The following is a 23,116-nucleotide window of genomic DNA, read 5'->3' on the forward strand; positions in this document are numbered from 1 at the left end:
GAGTATCTGGCTGAAGAGGTTGAACAAGGAAATTAAATCACTTTTTTTTTTTTTTTAATATATCTTTATTTAGTTCTATTGATTCACAAAAATGCATGAAACAATGCCTGCATAAACTCACCAAAACCGCGCATATTTTCAGCTGCATTTTTCTGACAAGAGATGCAGAAATCTTGCAGAAATTTCTGCAAGCAAATATGCAACGTGCGCACATAGCCTAAACCCTCATTTGGCTATACGGAAGGGCAAATAAATAAAAGGGTTATGTCTCGATTCAGCAATGGAAAAAAAACAAACATTTTTTATATCACAAAACCAGTTTTCATTACGGAGAAGTTAATAAAAAAAAAATCCTTATGTTTGGTGGCACTGCATTCACACTGATCTGCAGAATGAGGCTACATTCCAGTGAGTTTTATACGCTGCTTGTTTCCTCTGCGTCAAAAATGCAGTGTCTTACATAAATGTAGGAGTAGCGAAATAGTTACTATATAGTGAAAAAATATATTCCAGCTTCATAAAAATCCAAAGGTTTATTAGATCCTCTTTGAAATAGGACGACTGAGAGCGCTTGAAACGCATTGCTTCCATTTGTAATCAACTTTTAAAGGTGTTCTAATAAACCATTTTTATGAAGCCGGAAAATATTTCCTCATTATATGGACTTCACGTGGGGCCACGCCAGTTCCTTACTTCAGCACGCCGAGTGCGGCTATAGGTGAGCTGCTTTCAGTCAGTAAAATAAGTCCCCTCCATTTATGACCTTACGGTGCCTGTAGTGTTGCCGCATATGTGTGTTCACTGCTTGACCCCCTACACCGAGAGAGAGCGCGAGAGCGTGTGTGTTTTGTTACCCATTTTGACTGTTTTTCAACAAAAAAATACACATTTTATTAAATAGGTTTTCTGTTATTTTCAATGTATTTTGGGCCTTATTCACTCCAATTATCCTTTATTTTTGTTTGAATTGTATTGGGAGTATCCAACAATATACTTAGGAATATGGCCCTTGATTTTGTCCATTCTGGCAATTTTTAAAACTTTATATTTTTACTGCATGTTAACAGCCTAATAAAGAAAAATCAAGCACTTATTTCTTTTTTGTTTCCTTTTACACTTCCCTCACCAAAAAAAAACAACAAAAAAAGCGAATCAGTAAAATATGCAAAAAAAATTCAGAACAAAAACTCCCACACACCTCCTTCCATAAAATATAAGTCCTTCTACAGCTAGAACATTGAAAAAAATAATGGTTGTTTGAAAGAAACCAAGTTGCTCATTAACCAGACAAAGCGGGTCACTACGAGGGTTAATGAGCACCGTATGACGCTTCTACATGGCTGATTAGGAACTGTTGGGGGGAGCCGATCCTCTAGGTGCATTCACATTGGGTTCAGTGGCCCCGTCAGGGCTTATGTCTGAGCATTTTCGGGCTTATACGACTATTGGAGGCACACACGCCTAAAAATGATGCATGTCAGAGCATACACTCACTCTGATGCCACCATTATAATCTATGGCCCCATCGGTGGGTACATCCAAATCCCATTTTGGGGGGGGGGGGGTTGGCTCAGATGTAAGACCTGACGGGGCCACTGAACAGGTGCCCACACCCAGTGTGAAAGCATCTTAAGGCTTCGTGCACACTGCGTTATTAGCAGAAACTCTCAAAACCTTGACGTCTCCGCTACTAAAAATCAGCACAAAACTGTGTGTAGGTACCCAAAGGCCGGGTTGCGGCTGTTAGCAGCATTGCCAAGGTTGTTTCCTTGCACAACACTTTAGCTTGCAGGGAAACAGCTGCGACCCGGATAGGCTTGTAGCCATTATGATTGGCCACCTGGTTTGCGTTTGAAACTGCCGTTTACCTGCCAGGTTGTGATTATGCAAAAAAAAAAACAGTGAAAAGACTGCGGCGGCGCATGGCCGCTGCCACAAAATGACCGCAACGTGTAACCATAGTTTACACATGCAGATATGTGAGCAATTTCTGGCCAACACCATCTGATTTAGGGAGTGAGGCTCATGGCGACTACGCACTGACACACAGACCTCGTGGCCAGAGATCATGGTGGGGAATGGGGTCCAATTGTGTTGTGACTGGCACTGTACCGCAACAAGCTAGGCATAAAAAGGCACAAATTACAGAATAGGAGTTCAGACGCAACCCCTTCCCTTTAAATGGTTTGGACCGGCTGTAAGTGTATACATATATAGCTTGGACCAAACCATCTAAATTGAGGGGCCGTCTATTAGGGAATATCCCCTTATCATCCGAACTGCAGATGGGCCGCATATACTGATATAGTCTCCGTGTCCTGAACGACGGAATGCTACCAGCACGCCATATAAATGGCTGATTACACACGACGTCCAGCACTTTGCCGGCTACGGCCCTCACAAACAGCGACACCCGTATACGCACACGATGGGGCGAAGTGGTAATCTCGCGATGCTTCATGAGTCCCTGTGATAGGCGAGCGCGCGTGTAGGCTGCCCGGAGACAAGCGCTTCTCGCAGGACAGCCGAGGCTCGGTCCTCACTCGGGAGCGCGCCTCTCCGACCCCGCCTCCCCTTGCACGCCGGCCTCATACGTATTGACGTCATTCGTACGTCGTCTCTATTTAAGAGGTCGGCCCGTGTCGGACGAGCGATCAGTTGGGAGCAGCTACTCACACTGTTCGCTTCGCCAGTAATCAGCCGTAGAGTGAAGTACTAGCGACAAATTGTTAATTTTTTTTTATAAGTTTATTTTTTTTTTTTGTTACTCGCACACGTCACCAAGTTCGAGAATTGTGAGGCGGCCGCAGTGTTCGTTACTTTCCTGTCCGCTAACACCGACACATTTCCTGCTTGAGGGACCCCGGCCTTCTTATCGTTTAGTTATGAGTCATGTGGCCGTCGAAAATGTTCACGGTCTAGACCAGCAGGTAAGTGTCCGTGTGAGGGAAGCGCGGCGGGCAGACAATGACGGCCTAGTGCGGTGCTGGAGCCTGAGTGCGCACTTACATAACGCGCGTTCGTCCCCGCTCCTGTGGGGGGCCCCAGGGGGGCATCGTCTCCCGGCGCCCGGGACATTGCTCGCGGTGTGTTAGGGGGTGAGCGCCGCGCTCCGGCTGCGTCATCGGGGCCGGGTGTGAGACCCGCGGACACTGGGGTGATGACGCACACCCGGAATCGCTGAGCGTGTGCCGGGCGCTCCCTCATCCGGTTTCCTTTCTCGTGTTGCCGGGCTCTCGGGCTGTGATGTGGAAGCAGGCCTGCTCGTCGCATCCTCACAATGGCGGCCTTTGTGAGAGGAATGGGGGAGGGGAAGACACGCAGCGGCTGCTGTACTGCGCGGCCCCGTGTGACGGGCCGGGAGTGAGGCCTACAGGCCCGTGTAAACAGCCCCTGGGCACGTGGCTTGGGGGGCCAGCCTGCCCTTACATGGCTCCAGCCTGGCCGGTCTGCTCCCCCTGGATTTTTGTGTATTGGCTGACCTAGTTTTCCGCTGCCCCCTCACATGCCAAGACCAAGTATCCTTAATTTAACAGGCCACGGGTAGCTGGCAGCAGCAAAGTATAGATGACGTTGTGGGGGCATAAAGTGATCCCCTAACATGACCTGTACAGGAGCTCTAGGCAATCCGCGAGTATTACAAGATGGAATCTGCCCCTTCCTTCACCCAGTGATCACCGTGCTGGAGGTCCCTATGTGCCATGTACCTGCCGCCATGGGTGGCCTCAGCAGGGGCATTCAAGGCTACCAGCATCGTCACTGGCAATTTGTCAGCGCCAAGGACCACCGATAGCACTGTTATCTGTAGTGTATTCCCTAATTTAATATCTATACCTATAATGTTACATAGGATGACTGATGTTCAGAAGCCTGTCCTCTGCCCCTGTGGTCACACTGTACTCCCTGACATCTTAAGTTCTCACCGTGCAGTTACACATGGGTAACATTGGCCACCTAGCCAGACTATGGTACATGTTGGGTAGAACTCAAAATTCTGTTCCCTTTCCCTTTTAGATGGAACCTGTCTGGATCCATAACTGCTAAACCAGTAACATAACTATTATTCTGCCCCATCTTCTAATGAAGCTGAAGTGAAGTAGTAACGATACGTTTTAATTTGTAGTATGTGTAAATGAGGCAGGACTTGCCAGCCTTATTTATTTTTTTTTTTACTTCAGCCCTGCCTTGAATTTTCTAATTATGTCTCCCTGGACACGACTACTGGAAATCTTACTCATGTTCATTATTACTATACCATAAATGTACAATATCAAGTGTCAATCCCTCCCAGCGAGGCGTGATTATAAGATCTGAGACAGGACTAGCCTGAGGAAAAAGGCGCTTAGCGGACTACTCCTGCCTAAATGGAAGCTGCAACTCTACAGAATAAAACTTAATTTTTGAAAGATAGTGTTACTTAGACCCATAAAGGACTTGTCACAGTGAACATTGACTCCTCCCAGACACTGGCAATCCTGACTCTGCAGTGTCTTGACTAGCTGGGGGGGTGGTGATAGTGCACCCCACCCCCAGAGAAGACTCTGAGGAAATGCCCAGAGCAGAAATTTCACATGCTGCCCTCCAAAAGCAACAAAAGTGAGAATCTCTGCAGTGGGTGACATCACAAAAGTGAGAGTGGCAAAATCAATGGAGTTCAGGGACTATTGCAAGCTGTTTAACTTTTTATTTATTTATTTTTTGCTAGCGACAGGTCCATCAGAATACAGGATTTGGAAAGTGTATGGCCATAGTAGCAGGTTCTATTATGGGACCTGACTGATTCCCCTCTTAATTGTAAAGTGCTGCGGAATATGTTGGCGCTATATAAATAAAAATTATTAATTATTATTCCCTTTGAAGGAGCAGTAGCCCTTATTCACGCTTATGTATGATCCATGCAGGGACCCCGTGCACCCCACCTTTTAGTCTTGTAGCCTCTGTAAATGGAGAGGCGATTCCCCCATCCTTGAGATAATGCAGGTCCCAAAGCTGGAGTCCAGGTTAATCACATTCTTGGCCTATCGTATGGTTATGACATAACTTCTTAGTTGAGAATACACCTTTAATTTGAGCCTTTAACAGAAACTTGTGAAGTCCAGTGACACATCCTCTTTAATTACACAGTACAAACTACATATATTATTAAATGGTTATAGATTAGGCCTGGTGAAATGGGTGTTCTCACTTTGCAAGAGTATAATACCAGTATTCCAACAGGGATTTTCAAAGTACTATGGTTTTGTCAGGTCTAAGATCTACAGTATGTAGTAATGTATGTTGCTTGTATTGTAAGATTTGGTGACAGATCCTAAGCAGTCTGACATGGATTAGTTCTTATTTCTTTTAGTTTTACACTTGCCGGATGTTGCCTACCATTCCATTTCTTCAGGCAGATTACTAATTTGGATATCAGGAGGGTTTCTTTCGGATTAATCCTGCCCCTCACTCATTGTGCTCTGTTCAGCCTATGTGTATTCAGGTTGTGTTTTAGCATCCAGTTTGCTATATGAAGTCTCGTAGGATGCCTTTGCCGATTTGTAGGAATATTTTAATCAAGCTGTCTTCTATTCTGGGCAGTACATCATGCGCGCTGGTGGATATTTAAATTTTTATTTTTTTTTTCTTTTTACAAGATCCAGTTACTTACTGTTGAATTTCCATGGTATTTGGCAAGGTGGCAAACTCACTAAAGGTACCTTCACACTAAACGACGCTGCAGCGATACAGACAACGATCCCGATCGCTGCAGCGTCGCTGTTTGGTCGCTGGAGAGCTGTCACACAGACCGCTCTCCAGCGACCAACGATGCCGAAGTCCCCGGGTAACCAGGGTAAACATCGGGTTGCTAAGCGCAGGGCCACGCTTAGTAACCCAATGTTTACCCTGCTTACCAGTGTAAAATGTAAAAAAACAAACAGTACATACTTAGCTTCGCGTCCCCCGGCGTCCGCTTCCCTGCACTGCCTGAGCGCCGGCCCTAACAGCAGAGCGGTGACGTCACCGCTGTGCTTTCACTTTACGGCTGGCGCTCAGTCAGTGCAGGAAGGGGACGTGACGGACATCAGAGGGTGAGTATGTACTGTTTTTTTTTTTTTTACTTTTACGATGGTAACCAGGGTAAACATCGGGTTACTAAGCGCGGCCCTGCGCTTAGTAACCCGATATTTACCCCGGTTACTATTGTAAAACATCGCTGGCATCGTTGCTTTTGCTGTCCAACACAACGATACACGGCGATCTGACGACCAAATAAAGTTCTGAACTTTCCTAAACGACCAGCGATATCACAGCAGGATCCTGATCGCTGCTGCCTGTCAAACTCAACGATATCGCTAGCCAGGACGCTGCAACGTCACGGATCGCTAGCGATATCGTTTAGTGTGAAGGTACCTTTAAGCATCTTTTGTTGGCATGTCTCCATTCTTGTGTTTCGTAATGTCTTGCTGGTTTCCTTGGCTGCAGTACCATGTGTAGCCAGAAGATGTCCCGTTTATGTATACTGCAATGCATGTACCAGATGGGGGATATAGTCCTTTTGCACAGATCTGGATGAACTACATGTATGGTGGTCTACAAATAAACTCTCGAGGGGCTTCATTGTAAGGCCTTATTTATGATATTATACTCAAGTAACCAGTTCTTTCTTTTTATCAGTTTGCTGGGCTAGACTTGAATTCAGCTGACTCTGAAAGTGGTGGCTCATCAACTAGTAAGTATACCTGCTTTTCGTTCATGTACAAAGCATGTGCAGGCGTTTTTATTAACTTTTTTGTTCTACTTTTTTGATCCATAGAAGGTCGTTATATTCCTCCTCACCTAAGAAATAAAGAAGCTTCAAGACATGGTAAGTGTTGGCAGCTGCAGTTCATGTTAAAGTGCAGAAAAAACTCAGATCTAATATATAAAGTAACTAAAAAGCCAACGCAGATGTCCTTTATGTATTTTGCACACTTGTCTCCCCCTGTAAGCACCAGAGTCAGCAATCTGCAATAGATAGATGTTAACATACTCAAAATAACCTCCCAGGGTTTCAGTGCTCAGTTTGACACAAAACTAACACTTTTACCCCTTATTTAGCTTTTCTATAAATTCTAAATGGGTTGTAGAATGTGTTCTGAAAGCTGTATTATCATGTAGGTTACCCAAGGTGTCAGTATCCAGCTGTAGATGTGTATAAGGGCTACGGTGATTGGTGGTCCCAAAGGAATGGTACGGTTGGTTACCTGTCTTGGTGTGTTGGCTGCACAATAGCTTTGACTGCATAAGCTAGCCATTGAGCTGCCCGTGAATTGCAGTGGAATCCTAATTAAACTGCTCTCTTCTGCACACTCCTAAGATACTGTAACAGGTCCACATGGCTTTGTGGCCCAAATAATTAATGGTTAGTTGATACCTTTTTATAGCCTGCATTTGCTCTGTTACCGCTATTCTCCATAGCAGTTTACATCACCCTAATATGCTATTGTGAATGAGGCCTAGTGTTGAGTCCCACGCAGGGCCACTGTGACCAAATATCTGTTTTTAAAGGGAACTTGACAGCTGCTCTTGTCCCACTAAACTGCTACCTTGACTATTGCACCTTTTTTCATTCTAGTAAGCCCCTTTCTATTTTTCTTTCACTTGGTGATTGCCAAATAAGTGCAAAAGTTATTTTAAAGGTTGGCCACTACTAGGACAACGCCTTCTTAAATTAAATGTCATGCCCCGATAAAATAATATAGCCTATGCTCTCTTCCCATGCTGGCGCAGTTCCTGCTGTGTCTGCACTCGCGGTCCCGGGGCTGTGAGATGCTGTGGAATGATGCATGGTGCCCAACTCCTAATCGGCGCTGGCGTCATGGTCTCCACCTTCGGACAAACTGAACTTGGAAATGAAGTCCATGCTACAGCTGATCTCTGGTTTCCGCTTCATGCTCTGTTAGTCCAAAGGTGGAGACAGTGACTCCAGTGCTGATTGAGTGCTGGTGTCACAGCCCTGGAGATAGTGAGTGCCGACACTGCTGGAACGGTACTGGCACGGGAGGGGAGTATAGTCTTTATTATTTTATCGGAGTGTTGGAGGTAATTTCCCATCCTGTATCCTGTCCTGAATATTTCCTATACAATCAATAACTCAAGTTTGGGAAAAAGATATTTAATGACAAGTAAAATAACATAGTAGTAAGACCATTCAAATAATAATGTAACAATAAAACCTTTTCTTCAATGTCCTATAATTAGAGACAATACCAATACAAATATCTACAAGTATACTTGGCAATGATTCTTCATTAATGAGAGAGATGGCCTTGATTCTTCCTCCATTTATACAAATATTTCACATCCACACCCAAGCCATGACTCCACCCTTGCTTCCGGTATCTTCTGTGGCAAATGTCCAATCATCTTCTGGCAATATGAACATTGTCATTGGCTGTAGTAATCATCACCTTCCTGCAGATGGCATCCCCGTACTTGGCAAGAAAGTTCTTGTGTAGGACAGGTTCAACTCCATTTGGGCTGGCTCCAAGTTGTCCATTTAAAGAAAAATTGTTTGTCACCCAAACACAACAGGCATTATGTATCAATATACATATCCATAGGCCAAAGACAGGATGTCTATCTCAGGACCACTGGCTTATAATGGAAACCCACAGGAGTTGTGTACATATGTAGATAATGATAGGTCACAAACAGGATAGAGGCTATTCATTCAAGATTTCCAGTGTACACCTGTAACCTCTGTTAAGTTTTAGGGCCAATATTCATTTGGTATGTAGATGCACCTTTGCCTTATCACTAAAACAAAGGACATCACACAGAAGAACACAGGCCTTCTCGCCTAAAGGTACCTTCACACGAAACGACATCGCTAGCGATCCGTGACGTTGCAGCGTCCTCGCTAGCGATATCGTTTCGTTTGACACGCAGCAGCGATCAGGATCCTGCTGTGATGTCGCTGGTCGCTGAATAAAGTCCAGAACTTTATTTGGTCGTCCGATCGTTGTTTGAAAGCAAAAGCAACGATACCAGTGATGTTTTACACTGGTAACCAGGGTAAACATTGGGTTACCAAGCGCAGGGCCGCGCTTAGTAACCCGATGTTTACCCTGGTTACCAGCGTAAAAGTAAAAAAAACAAACAGTACATGCTCACCTGCTCGTCCTCCAGCGTCTGCTTCCTGACACTGACTGAGCGCCGGCCCTAAAGTGAAAGTGAAAGCACAGCGGTGACGTCACCGCTGTGCTGTTAGGGCCGGAGCTCAGTCAGTGTCAGGAAGCAGACGCTGGAGGACGAGCAGGTGAGCATGTACTGTTTTTTTTTTTTTTACTTTTACGCTGGTAACCAGGGTAAACATCGGGTTACTAAGCGCGGCCCTGCACTTAGCAACCCGATGTTTACCCTGGTTACCCGGGGACCTCGGCATCGTTGGTCGCTGGAGAGCGGTCTGTGTGACAGCTCTCCAGCGATCAAACAGCGACCGGCATCGTTGTCGCTATCGCTGCAGCGTCGCTTCGTGTGAAGGTACCTTAATAGGTTCACACAATCTTGTATCTGGTTTATCTCATCAATAGAGTCCTGGAAATATTCAGCACTCATAAATTCAATATAGAGTTCAGTGATTTTTATGATACATTCATTGTCCATGTTGTCTTCCAACACGGAGCCAAACATTTTGTTTAAGAAAGGGTTGTCTTAGTAGTGGACAACCCCTTTAAACCTTGTGCTACATAAATCAGTGCGTGACTACTTGGGTGAAAGGGGCTGGATGGCATTGATTTTCCTGGACTAATACATTTCATTGTGTAATGTCCCTATGGGTGTGATTGACATAATTTGCAAGAGAGATGTTCCCTCTAGCTCCTTGCAAATCTTATGCATGCAATGTTATGCTTTCCTGGGAATTCCCAATGGCATTGCACGTGTCCAGAGAGGGCGCAGGGATGCAGGACTCTGCTAGCCGTGTGATTTCCAACAAGCTGGTGGTAATGTCATTCATTCCTACAGGAGCATGCTTAGACAACAAGAGGGAGGATTATTCTGTTGACATTCTCAACCTATACCTCTCCTTCCCTCCACTAGTTCCTCAATGATTTACATTGTGCAGGGTTTAAAGTTAACTTTACATTTATTTAGCAATCACTAAGCAACAAGGCCTTATTAGAATGTAGCAAAAAAGCTGCACTACAGTTGTTGATTTCAGGGCTGACTGGGCTTTCAGGTTTCTTTTAAATTGAATTAATTGCTCTTGCCATCTTGTGAGAATTCTACAATTTACCTGCAAATGTTAATTTTAAATATCGCTACTTTTTGGTAAAATTGTGTATTGGCCTTGCCCATAGTCTGAAGTTTAAATTTCTCATTAAACAGACTCCAATGCAGGCTTGTTTGATAAGACTTAGATTGCCTAAATTGTGATCTCTAAGTTCTTGGCATTACATGATTGGTGTAATGAACTCTACTTCACTTGTGGGAATCTGGCAGCTCTAAAATAATTCACTAATGTGCATGTAACATGCATTACACCAGGGTATGTCAGCTTGCTTTAGCTTGCTTTTAGACACTAGTATTAAGTGGTTGGTCTGGGTGATTGTCTGCAAAGTACTGTTTCTGTGAATACAATTTGCCACCGATGGGCGGTTTTCTGTCAACATCATTGTAAATGACTTTCTTCACTCCACAAGATGCAGGATGGGACTCTAGTCGTGGAGGAAATGGCTATGTGAATGGGACCAACGATGACCGCGATAGTCGCATGAACGGATATGCAAATAGAGGCACTGGTCGTACTGATCGAGGTAACTAGCCTTGTGATTATATCCAAATAACAGTAAGCCCCACATTGCCTTCCATGTTCATGAAATGCAATGTTTGCACTTCAGAGAATTCTTGTGTGGCTTTCATTGAACTGTTTGGGTCTATTTCAAGAATAAGTCTTTATTGGTCAATTTGTGTATGTGTGATTTAATAGAGATCAGCAAAGCACTTGGCAGTATCCTGGTCCAGCTGCTATTGTGAACTGCGAATTGCCTCTACTTGTGAGAATTCCCAACATCAGTTCTGATTTGTAGGCCCCGTGCAATGCCATTGTTGCTGTGTGATTCGCGTCATGTGAACATTTTTTGTCTACTAATCAGAAGCAACAGGTATGCTGGCAGTTTAAAGGGAACCTATCACCCCGTTTTTTAAAAATTAGATAAAAATAGTGTGAAATAGGGGCAGAGCTGGGCTTTACATTAGTGCCTTTTTGGTGCCTTTACACCCCCGTTAGGCTGCCGAAATACCTTTGTGAAGTGGCTGTTTTGTCCTGTCACTCAAGTTGGTCAGGTTGGATGGGCGTGGTCACAGCGCTGTTTCTCCCCCAGATCAGGCTCATCATTACGTTGGTGGCGTAGTGGTGTGCGCATGTCCAAAGAGAAGATCCACTGCCCAGGAGATTCAAAACAGTGCGGTCTTCGCTATTCGCCGTTTACCGGTGGGCGCGGCCATCTTTCCTGTGGCTGCGCGTGCGCAGATGGAGCGCTCTGCTGCCCGGGGCTTCAGGAAAATGGCCGCCGCGATCTCCATCTGCGCACGCGCGGAATCCCGTGGCCATTTTCCTGAAGCCCCGGGCAGCAGAGCGCTCCATCTGCGCACACGCAGCCACAGGAAAGATGGCCGCGCCCACCGGTAAACGGCGAATAGCGAAGACCGCGCTGTTTTGAATCTCCTGGGCAGTGGATCTTCTCTTTGGACATGCGCACACCACTACGCCACCAACGTAATGATGAGCCTGATCTGGGGGAGAAACAGCGCTGTGACCACGCCCATCCGACCTGACCAACTTGAGTGACAGGACAAAACGGCCACTTCACAAAGGTATTTCGGCAGCCTAACGGGGGTGTAAAGGCACCAAAAAGGCACTAATGTAAAGCCCAGCTCTGCCCCTATTTCACACTATTTTTATCTAATCTTTAAAAAACGGGGTGATAGGTTCCCTTTAAGAGGTTCACCACAGGGCTCCTGTCTAATAACCATGGCCTACTGATGTGGCCTCTGGACCCTGTGAAGACAGTTTCTCCTATAATAAATTGTGTGATTGTAGCCATTCTAACAAATTATGTCTCTCACCAGATAGTAGTTAGTCACCTTAATGCATTTAGAAAGATCTCCTCAAGGTATCCTTTTAATCAGTATAGCTGTGCCGACCTGACACTGTTTATAGGTCACACAATCCTGCTGACAGGTTCCCTTTAAATGTTTCTGACTTGTCCAGGTGTACAAACCTAGTCAAAATGGACAGTGATGGTACAACTGCCAAATTGTTTTATAAGTGAGCTCCAAGATACCTGATTATTTGGTATTTATGTTAACTTTCATAGGCTTCACATTGTGTGGTAGGAACCCCCTATTGCTTGTCATGTACTTTGTGGTTTCTCAGTTGTGTATTTTTTTTTTTTCTGTTTTAGGATTTTATGACCGAGATAACTCTGGGTGGACTGCTGGTAGAGACAAAGATGCTTACAGCAGTTTCGGGTCACGAAGTGACCGTGGCAGACCAAGTTTATTTAATGACAGGGGCAGTGGGGCACGGAGGTAAGCTCTGTGCTATGCGTTATATGCAATTATTTTTGCTTGGTTTGCGTGGTGGTAATGCAGAATACCCCAAATACTTCTACTCCACAACCTAGAGTATGACCTTGGTGACTGAGATTCTGAGTTCTACTGAATAGTACTGCAACATTATTTAGTATTCCATGTCCTCATAGTTTCCTAAGGAAGTGTGCTGCCACATACTTTGTGACCGGCCTGTGTTAGGATTTTTCAGGGATGTATGTCGGTAGTGTGTGGGTGGTTCTGAAATATATCGGGGTCCTACAACCCCAAATGCAAGTTGTCATCGTGAAACAAATGCCGTTTTGTGCCTTATTATGAATAGGCTTACACTAGGGAGTTAATTTTTCTTCATGTGGGCAGTTTTTTTTTTTTTGGGGGGGGACCCTTTTGTATGTGTTGCAATTTATTTTTATTTTTTTAATGTTTGGTAAGGGGAGGGGACTAAACTGCATGGTTGTTAAATGCCTTGTGTTTTGTGCACACAAGTAAGGTGAGATCACTTTCCACACCAAATAAACCTGAGGGGTAGTCCTGTGCGTTGTTCACACCCTGGCAACCAGAGTCTAAACTGGTAGAGGACCTATTGCGCCTCAGGTAAGCTTTCACTACACCACAGAATGTCAGTCTGCAGTGTATGAAGCAGAGCCTGCCACTTGCTCCACAACTCTAACTAGTTATAACTAAATACTATACCTTCAGTCTATCCTGACACTTTTTTTTTAATTATGCAGTTTTCAGATTTTGTAACCCATGTTGAAAAAAAGTTCCATGAGGGGATGCAAACTTTTTTTTGTGTGCACTTGCCTATAGATCTGATGATCGCCGTACAGATGGCTATGATGGCATGGGAAATCGTAGTGACAGGGGTGGCTTTGGTAGATTTGACCGTGGCAGCAGCCGTTGGACAGATGAGCGAAATGATGAAGATGACTGGTCAAAGCCTCTTGCCCCAAATGATCGCATAGAACAGTGAGTAATGTTCATGGCTTTGTTGTGTGTTTGTTTTTTTAACTTATTGATTGATTGTCCATTTTTTTCCCTTAGGGAGCTGTTTTCTGGAAGCAATACTGGCATAAACTTTGAGAAGTATGATGACATTCCAGTTGAAGCCACAGGCACGAACTGTCCTCCACACATAGAAAGCGTATGTATTATTTCTGTGTGCAACAAACATTGGGAAAATTCATCGTGTGACCGTTTCCTCTAACACCAACCCATTGCCTCCTGCCCATTCTTCTAATTTTCTTGCACATCTCATGCTGGTTAAATTTATTTAATGGCTATAAAATGGCCAAAATCTTTGTCCATGCAGGTATGCAGAATCTTATAAAACGGAGTACTGTGTATATACTCCTGTAAAAGCAGAGTTTTTCAGCACTTATTTATTTTTTTTTTGTGCTGAAAATGCCCCCTTACACGAGTCATTGTCCCAGTTTACGGCGAGGGAGGGGAGTGGCTGGTCACAGGAGGCTGAAGCTAAAACCTGTGCCTGCTGCTAAAGATAAATGAATATTCACTGCACTGGCAATTAATATTCATTTCTCTTATAGCGCACACAGTTACTTCTGCAGCCGCCGGCTTCCTGTATTTAAAAAAAAAAAAATCCTACTTCCCTTCGTGGAGAGATACGAATTTTTTATTGCCTTAATGAGTGGGGACACGTCATCGTCTGGTCGCAGGAGCTGCTGGCACCAGAACGAGATGCTGCAGGGGCGCGCAGGGAAGGGAAGTAAAATGTGGTGTGTTTTTGTGGTTTTTTTTATGCTTATGCTTTTCTTATGGGGGTCATGCATACAAAGATGGGGGGGATGAGGAGCCATGCATACAAGGATGGGGGGGGGGGATGAGGAGCCATTTCATACAAGGATGGGGGGGGGGGGGGGGTGAGGAGCCGTGCTTATACTTGCCAATAAATTTTCCCAGTTTTTGAGGCAAAATGAAGTGCCTTGTCTTATGCTCAGGTTGACTTATACACGAGTGTGTACGGTAATACCATTGTCACCATCTCACTGGAGCTTGCTGCATTTCAATTAAGTGAAGTGTATAAAATTGCAGTATTCTAAGTACCTCCTTGTGACTGCAGGCAGCCATTACTGTGAACAAAAAAAATGGTTAAATAACCAAAGAGTGTATAAACCAGTTAAAAATATATTTAATTAAATTTGATATATTGAAACCAAAAATAAATTGGAAACAAATACACTACAGGACACTAAATAACGGGGACTCTAAACAGTACAAAAAGCATAGTAAAATGCTTGTCAAATCTAGAGGGAATGGTACACAGGGTAATTTCCCCCACAATTTGGCCGAATAGATTACAGCATGACAGCATTACTTATGTGAAATTAGATTATAAAAGCGTCTCCAATGCATGTTTCATCTTAGAACTTCATCAGGAGTTAGCCATCATTGCAATGTTACACACTGCCTTACAGGAGGTCAGAGGTTCTGTGTCACTCCTCAAGCCAATAAAATAGTGTTATCACCTATGCTGCAGAAGACGTGTTTTGTTTTTTCGTTTGTTTTTTTTATCGCATTTACTAGGACAGTGGGAAAATAATCCTTCTTTTTCTATTTTTAATGCAGTTCCATGATGTTAACATGGGAGAGATAATTATGGGAAATATTCAACTCACACGTTACACACGGCCCACCCCAGTGCAAAAGCATGCAATTCCAATTATCATAGAGAAACGAGATTTGATGGCCTGTGCACAGACAGGTAAGCTTCGGCATACAATCAAAAGATTACAGCAGCATCCTTCATTTGCTGACGTGTAGGCAATCGTTGAATATGTGAAACTTAGACCTCATCACTACTGTATAGAGTATACTTTTAAAAATAATTGAGCATTCAAATGAATCCACCACCAGCCATAACAATGTTTTTGTTTTTGCTTTTTCCCTCGTCAAGTTTCAGTATTCATGATCTTTCACACTGGTTTCTATTAAAATAATTGGCACGCGTTATATTTGAAAACTTTTGAGCATAGGTTTGTCTTTTTAAGCCCCCAGAGAAACCAATGGGAAAGACTCTAAGCTGTGTATTTCAAAGTGCTATTTGTGACAAAACCTCATATGTAATATTCTGTATTTTGCTATGGACCCAAGTAAACGTCTGGATTATTATTATAAGAATAAAATATATATTTCAAAATCGGAACAGCATCTTATATTACCAAATTGTAGTGCAGCGTCTTCCCAACCACTGTTGAAATGGTCTTTGGTAATAGATGGAAAAAAAAAGACCGCACAAAAAAAAATAAAAAAATAGAAAAAAAGGGCTTTAATGCCTGAACGGCGTGGCGACGTTTCGGATATCTTTATCCTTTTTCAAGCGAAAAAGGATAAAGATATCCGAAACGTCGCCACGCCGTTCAGGCATTAAAGCCCTTTTTTTTTCTATTTTTTTATTTTTTTTTGTGCTGTCTTTCATCTATCTATCTATCTATCTATCTATCTATCTATCTATCTATCTATCTATCTATCTATCTATCTATCTATCTATCTATCTATCTATCTATCTATCTATCTATCTATCTATCTATCTATCTATCTATCTATCTATCTATCTATCTATCTACCAAATGTTTGTGGATATTATCAAAATTCCTGTATTTTTGTGCTAAGGAAGGAGGTGTACACTCTAACGTGGGCTATGTTCAGTATTTGGTCAGTGTTTTAAATCAATATTTGTAAGCCAAAACCAGGAGTAGATAGAAATACAGAAGTGGTGTATGTGCTTCTTTTCTGATTGTTCCTCGCCTGGTTATGGCTCACAAATACTGATGTAACATTCTGAGCAAATTCTGAATGTGCAAACGTGGCCTTATTGGAAATATTCTGCTTTCAGGTTCTGGCAAAACTGCAGCTTTTTTGCTCCCTATCTTAAGTCAGATATATGCCGATGGTCCTGGTGAAGCCATGAAGCACTTAAAGGTAAATTTAATTTGTTACTGAATTCAATTGAAATCCCACCTATGTGTTTTAAATATTGTTAACTTTATTTGTTTTTATAGGATAATGGGAGATATGGAAGGCGCAAACAGTTTCCATTGTCACTTGTATTGGCTCCAACTAGAGAACTGGCTGTACAAATCTATGAAGAAGCCAGAAAGGTATACTCATTTTTTTTTTTTTTTTTTTTTCTTTTTAATACTCTTCCTTCATCTTTCTGTCTTTATTATTTCAACCATTCATCTATTTTCCTCCTAGTTTGCCTATAGGTCCAGAGTACGACCATGCGTTGTTTATGGTGGTGCCGACATTGGCCAGCAAATTAGGGACTTGGAACGAGGTTGCCACCTGCTTGTAGCCACACCGGGTCGTCTAGTTGATATGATGGAACGTGGAAAAATTGGCCTGGACTGTTGCAAGTATGTCCGTGTTTTTGTAATGCTCTTCTGCTGATTGACTTGACTATTGCGGTCTATAGATAACCTCTTGGCTACATGTGAATAACGTGCATGCCAAGCATGTATGAAGTGCTGACTTCCATACAGGAGCCAGCTGTTAGAGCTAACTGGTCCCAACTGCAGCTGTTAGTGGCAGTACTTCTATCCCAACAGTTCATCTTCCTTGATGCCACAGATGTCACTGCATTGGCATTTAAAGGGAACCTGTCAGTAATTTTGGCCGATATAAGATGTGGCCACTGCCTTTCAGGGCTTATCTACAGCATTCTATAATGCTGTAGCTAAGCCCCCAATCTGACCTAAAAGATAAGAAAAATAAGTTTTTAGTCACCTGGGGGCAGTCCAGTCCAATGGCTGTCGCAGGTCCGGGTCCAGCGCCTCCCATCTTCTTATGCTCACCGCCCTCCTTGCTTCATCGCTCCCCTGACATCGTGCTCCTGTTCAGGTGTACTTTTCTGCCTTGAGGGCAGAGTAAAATATTGCAGTGCGCAGGCGCTGGGAAAGGTCAGAGGCCCGGCGCATGAGAATCTTAAACATGTGCCTCTTGCTGTGTAATAGTCATGTCTGATGGTGCAGGAACATGTTCTCCTCATTCCACATCCCCTGAGCAGGGGAGGAAGCAAGAGTGTATAGACATTACAGCATGGGATCACTGCTGATTCTTTCTGTGAGGTAAAACATTTCACTGCCCTTTTTTTTTTTTTTTTTTTTTTTCCAGCAATGTTTTTCCTCAAAGAAAGTCAGCTGTGGTCCTGTGCTGTAATGTCTGCATACTCTTTTGCTTCCTCCCCGGCCTAGGAGATGTGGTATGATCAGACCATGTCTCTGTACAGTCACACAGCCATTAATATCAAGGCTGACTGTCACTTCCAAACAGAAATCGGGTGCGAACAGGTGCTTACTAAGAGTAGCCATCTCTATATATAGCCAAATAAAGTAGCACTCTGTAGTGCTATAACATGCAAACATGAAATATAAAAATTGAGGATACTTGGCGTGTAGTTTTCATATTTTCTAGTGCAGTAATGCAATTCACATTCATGTTTGCATGCTATAGCGCTACAGAGCTACTTCATTTGTTGGTTGGACACCGCCACTAAACAGGACCTAGACCTAGCAGGGGCACATGTAGAAGATTCTCAGCATGGGAAGCACATTCAATTTATTTTTACTGCAAGATCTATTTCTTTTATTATTTAGGAGGCTGGTCACAGACTGCAATATATAATGTACCAGGGATAGGATTAACAAAAAAATCCAAATGTCACAGCACAATTGTTCCCATTCTGGTAGATCATTATTTATTTTAATTTTTTTAATGTAGATATCTTGTGTTGGATGAAGCTGATCGAATGCTTGACATGGGATTTGAACCCCAAATTCGACGAATTGTTGAGCAAGACACCATGCCGCCCAAGGGCGTTCGGCAGACCATGATGTTCAGTGCTACCTTCCCTAAAGAAATTCAGGTACAGTCGAGACCACATACCAAAGCAGACCTCGAATTACACATTATGCAACATTTTTTTTTTTTTTTTTTTTTTTTTTGTCCCCCTCTTAAAATTTTTTTTTTTTTTTTTTTGTTTCCTCTAGATTCTTGCACGAGACTTCCTGGATGAATATATTTTCTTGGCTGTAGGCAGAGTAGGCTCCACTTCCGAAAACATTACGCAAAAAGTGGTCTGGGTGGAGGAAATGGATAAACGATCCTTTTTATTAGATCTTCTTAATGCAACTGGTAATAAAACTGCTAGTCCTGAAATTCTAACAAATGTACTATTTAATTTGTACATGTCTACAGTCTGATTCTATTGGCTACTCTCACATCACTTTGTTTTTCAGGGAAGGATTCATTAACATTGGTGTTTGTAGAAACTAAAAAGGGTGCAGATGCCCTTGAGGACTTCCTGTACCACGAAGGATATGCTTGTACAAGCATCCATGGAGACAGATCTCAAAGAGATCGAGAAGAAGCACTTCATCAATTCCGCTCTGGAAAAAGCCCAATTCTTGTAGCAACAGCAGTAAGCATCATACATATATATATATTTTTTTTATTTTTTTTTAACAGAATGGTTTTCTGTCCATTGTCTTGTGCAAACACTTTTTTCTGTTACAGGTAGCAGCAAGAGGTCTTGATATTTCAAATGTCAAGCATGTTATAAACTTTGATCTGCCCAGTGACATTGAGGAGTATGTACATCGAATAGGTCGTACAGGACGTGTGGGTAATCTCGGTAAGTGACCGCTGTGTAATCTAGCTATACAGGTTTATTTGAAAAGTATTGTTGAAGCTGCCCCACCTAATCCCTCTAGCTTCATTTGACACTTTCATTCCCCCACCCCACCCTTTTATAGGTCTTGCAACATCCTTTTTCAATGAAAAGAATATTAATATAACGAAGGATTTACTAGACCTGTTGGTAGAAGCAAAACAAGAGGTACCATCTTGGCTGGAGAACATGGCCTATGAACAGCATCACAAGACTAGCAGCAGAGGGCGGTCAAAAAGGTAAAAAGCTCTTGTGGTATCTTAGGCCTAATTTAGATGTCCATGAAATGCGGTCAGTGTACAGACTGGCCAAGAATCTCCCAACCTGAATGCAACAAAAATATGCCTGACGCTGTATGATGTTTGGGCTGGCAGACCGTGTGTTTCATGGGCACCTGAATTTTAAGGAGTTTTTGGGTGGAAGTGGTTTTAAATATAATTATTTTTTTTCTCCCCCCCCAACTTTAAAGTCGATTTAGCGGTGGATTTGGTGCCAGAGATTATAGGCAGAGTAGCAGTGCTAGCAGCGGTTTTGGCAGCAGCCGTGGAGGTCGAAGCAGTGGTCATGGTGGTAGCCGTGCTTTCGGAGGCGGTAAGTTGTGTTAGTATTTTGTGATCTTTAACTATAGCAGCAACACTTTTTTGCAGTGTTTTACTGGTGTATTAAATAAGACATGCAAAGTGGAAGCTTTTCCCTTAATTGGTTATCTCGCAATGAAAACTTTAATGAATTTGTTTGTACAGTATTTCAACTAAGTTGTGGAGAGGGTAGTGATGCAGTCACTAAACCTGAATAGATTAATAAATGTGCTCTTTTTATGGCTTTCTTGGGTTGTAAACAAGTGTGTTTGTGGATGGCAGCACTTAAATGTGTAAACTAAAACATTCATTCTTCTAACACATTGCATCTTTCTGACCACAGGTGGATATGGTGGCTTCTATAACAGTGATGGCTATGGTGGAAACTATGGTGGCAGCTCCCAAGTTGACTGGTGGGGCAACTAAATCCCCCTACAGCAAAAAAAAAAAAATGACTCAACCAAACAAGCTAATATGGAAACCACATGTAACTTTAGCCAGACTATACCTTGTGTAGCTTCGAGAACTTGTACATTACCAGCTGTGATTCTCCACTGAATTTTCTTTTCAAGGGAGCTCTGGGCCATGAAGAAAACACACAATAGGAAACAAAGACCTACTTTGATGGTGTTGGAAGATTTTCATTGCTGTAGTGTTGGATTAATTCAAAGTTCACCCCTTTCCCAACAACTGCATTTATTTTTGACTGAGGATAAATTTGTTTGTTAATGTACTGTGCCTTTAACTTTAGACAACTTTTTATTTTGATGTCCTGTTGGCTCAGTATTGCTCAAGATCTAAATTGTTAAAAGAAAATACATTTATTGAACTTGGGCGAAATCAAACCTTGGCACACAGGTGTGATACAACTCAAAACAGGAATCGTTTCATCCATGCATTTAATATTACAAGGGAAAAACTCGTGCAGCCAGCCCGCATTAGGGTTTCTGTTAAGTTTGCCTCCTTGAGGCAACAAAACCTTAACGCATATCAGAATGGCTTCTAATGTGGCAAACTGTACGAAGTTAAGTTCTGATTTGCTCACTCTATCCTGGAAAGGTACTTAGAACCTGAAGTCTTTTTAATAAGCCATTCCAGTCACATAGGTGTATGAGTTTGTTCATACACGTTAGGCATTGTTTTTCAGAGGGCGAAATACAGCATTTCCTTTAACAATGTTTAGGCAGAAGAGTAACTTGTGAGCTAGCCAGATGTGGGCCGAACATTACAGGGAACGTTCAACTATCTGAAACTTGAAATAGTTTTTAGAAGGTATCATCATTAAATTTGAAGCCTGTCATGAAAAAATAAAAACTGGCAGATTGGCTGACCACAGCAGTTTGTGGTTCTGTGACAGGCCTGGCTGATTTTGGTCTAATAACGCATGCTAGTGTTAATGTTTTTTGGTCAAGAGGGAATGAACAGGAAGAATTATGCAGCAGGCTTTATTTTAATGCAGATTCACATTACTCTGTTCAAGCTGCGTTGAGAGGTTATAAACATACTTGGCTTACTGTAGACTTTGTAAAATGGCTCCAGATGAGTAAAATGAAATCTTTAAGATCTTTGGTGGAACAAATGTACATGACTGCACAAGGTGTAATATCTGCTAACGTGTGCAGTTTAGTCAGTTTTAGTTGCATAGGTTTCCATTGTATTTAGTATGTCAATGCTAAATCTGGCCAAAGAGTAATTCCCACCTTTTACACCTCTGCCACTTGAAATTTAGCTAACTTTACGTAGTTAAATTCAAACAACTCTGGTGGCATAGGAGTGGCAAAAAAAAAAAAATCTAACGTGCAATAGATTTTACAAGTGTTTTGTGCCTTGCTCCAAGTCTTTTTGTAGGTGCACTTGACAGTATTGAGGTAATTGTTATGGTGCTATTTAAAATATAGGTGGCCCTTGTACATTTTTGCCCATAACTTTATACAAAACTTCTTTTATTGCACATTCAGAGAATTTTTTATATAAGTCTTGTGTACGTGTCCTTAACCTCAAATCTTATTTTTGTCTCTTTGCAATGGCAAAAACACTGCTTGGAGTCTAGGGCAGGATTGAGACTTATTTGGGACCATGGGGGTGATAGATGGGGAAGCAACTATTTTGCACACAATGGATTTCTAGATACTTTTTGCTGCTAGTTTTGTGTAATATTTATTGAACATTTTGACAAATATTTATTTTTGTAAGCCTAAGTGATTCTTTGAAAGCTTAAAGAAACTTGACCAAAAGACAGTACAAAAACACTGGCACTTGAATGTTGAATGTCAACGTATGCGTGAAATTATATATTTCGGGGTAGCGTGAGCTTTTAATGTTAAGTCATATTAAACTCTTAAGTCAAATTAAGCAGACCCAGTATTGGCTGAGCAGCCATAACGTTCTGGTGTAATTAAAATAAAATTGGCAACTTGAAATTTAAACATGCCAAGGTTTTGATACACTTGTCTTAAGATATTAATGAAACACTTCGAAACACTGATGTGAAGTGTCCAGATTCTCAGATGTTTGTTGCGTGAGTTTTGTTTAGTTGTGCGGTTATTTTTTTTTATGTTTTATTTTTTTTTTTTTTAAATTTCAGTGAATGTCTGGCACATTGCAATCCTCAAACATGTGGTTTATCTTTGTCATACTGAAAATTGGTGACTTGTGTCCTCAATGATTACATATTAGCAAGTAACTTTGGCAATACCTTTTTAACAAGAACAAGGTTCACACATTTATATGCAAAGAATGGATTTGAACTTGCTAAATGTCAAGATTGACCCTCAAGTCGCTTTAGTTTAGATTTTGCTTATTGTACTAGTATAGATGCTTGGCACTGCATGTGCTGTGCATTACTGATTTTATTAAAATAAAAGTTGAATGGCAAACAATAAATGACTCATTGCTTTCTTTGGCCGCTACCATAAGAAAAAAATAAATCTATCTCTGCTCATTCCCCCAAAAAATGGAGAAAATTTGCACTTAGGTCACAATCGTGCTAGTAGGTTATTTGGTGCCATATTCAAAATTTGTGAATTACACTTTATTCTGTCAATCTTCAGCTTTCACTAAATTACATTGCTGTCACCAGGCTTCTGCTGCCTGATCTGAGAGCAGAGTAATGAAGAGACTGGAGCCCCAGATTCCAGTGGTGTCACTTGCTGCTTGCTGTAGTTTTATCAGTAGATTACCACTAGAGGGCTAGTTAACATGCAGCCATGTAGTTATCCATATTCCTACTGACCCCACTGACTACTTCTTGCATAAACTGCATAGCGAGACA

At 42.3% G+C, this 23,116-nt stretch overlaps 1 protein-coding gene across 2 annotated transcripts; it reads left to right on the forward strand.

Annotated features, from left to right (window-relative positions):
- The first annotated feature begins 2,499 nt into the window (after positions 1-2,499).
- On the forward strand, positions 2,500-22,728 carry DDX3X (DEAD-box helicase 3 X-linked). 2 transcript variants are annotated; one of them, XM_077294790.1, is made up of 19 exons: positions 2,653-2,930; positions 6,655-6,709; positions 6,794-6,844; positions 7,138-7,209; positions 10,665-10,778; positions 12,429-12,555; positions 13,387-13,545; positions 13,621-13,720; positions 15,166-15,301; positions 16,433-16,518; positions 16,599-16,697; positions 16,795-16,955; positions 18,319-18,463; positions 18,588-18,732; positions 18,837-19,018; positions 19,114-19,231; positions 19,353-19,506; positions 19,737-19,858; positions 20,189-22,728. In XM_077294790.1, the coding sequence occupies exons 1-19, from the start codon at positions 2,886-2,888 to the stop codon at positions 20,269-20,271; spliced, it is 2,154 nt and encodes a 717-aa protein (XP_077150905.1). In that variant the 5' UTR covers positions 2,653-2,885; the 3' UTR covers positions 20,272-22,728. The 2 variants fall into 2 exon arrangements, with proteins under 2 accessions (XP_077150906.1, XP_077150905.1); XM_077294791.1 differs by lacking the exon at positions 7,138-7,209 and having other exon boundaries at positions 2,500-2,930.
- The last annotated feature ends 388 nt before the right edge of the window (positions 22,729-23,116 follow it).

This window comes from Ranitomeya variabilis, chromosome 3, assembly GCF_051348905.1.
Source record: "Ranitomeya variabilis isolate aRanVar5 chromosome 3, aRanVar5.hap1, whole genome shotgun sequence".
Taxonomy (NCBI): domain Eukaryota; kingdom Metazoa; phylum Chordata; class Amphibia; order Anura; family Dendrobatidae; genus Ranitomeya; species Ranitomeya variabilis.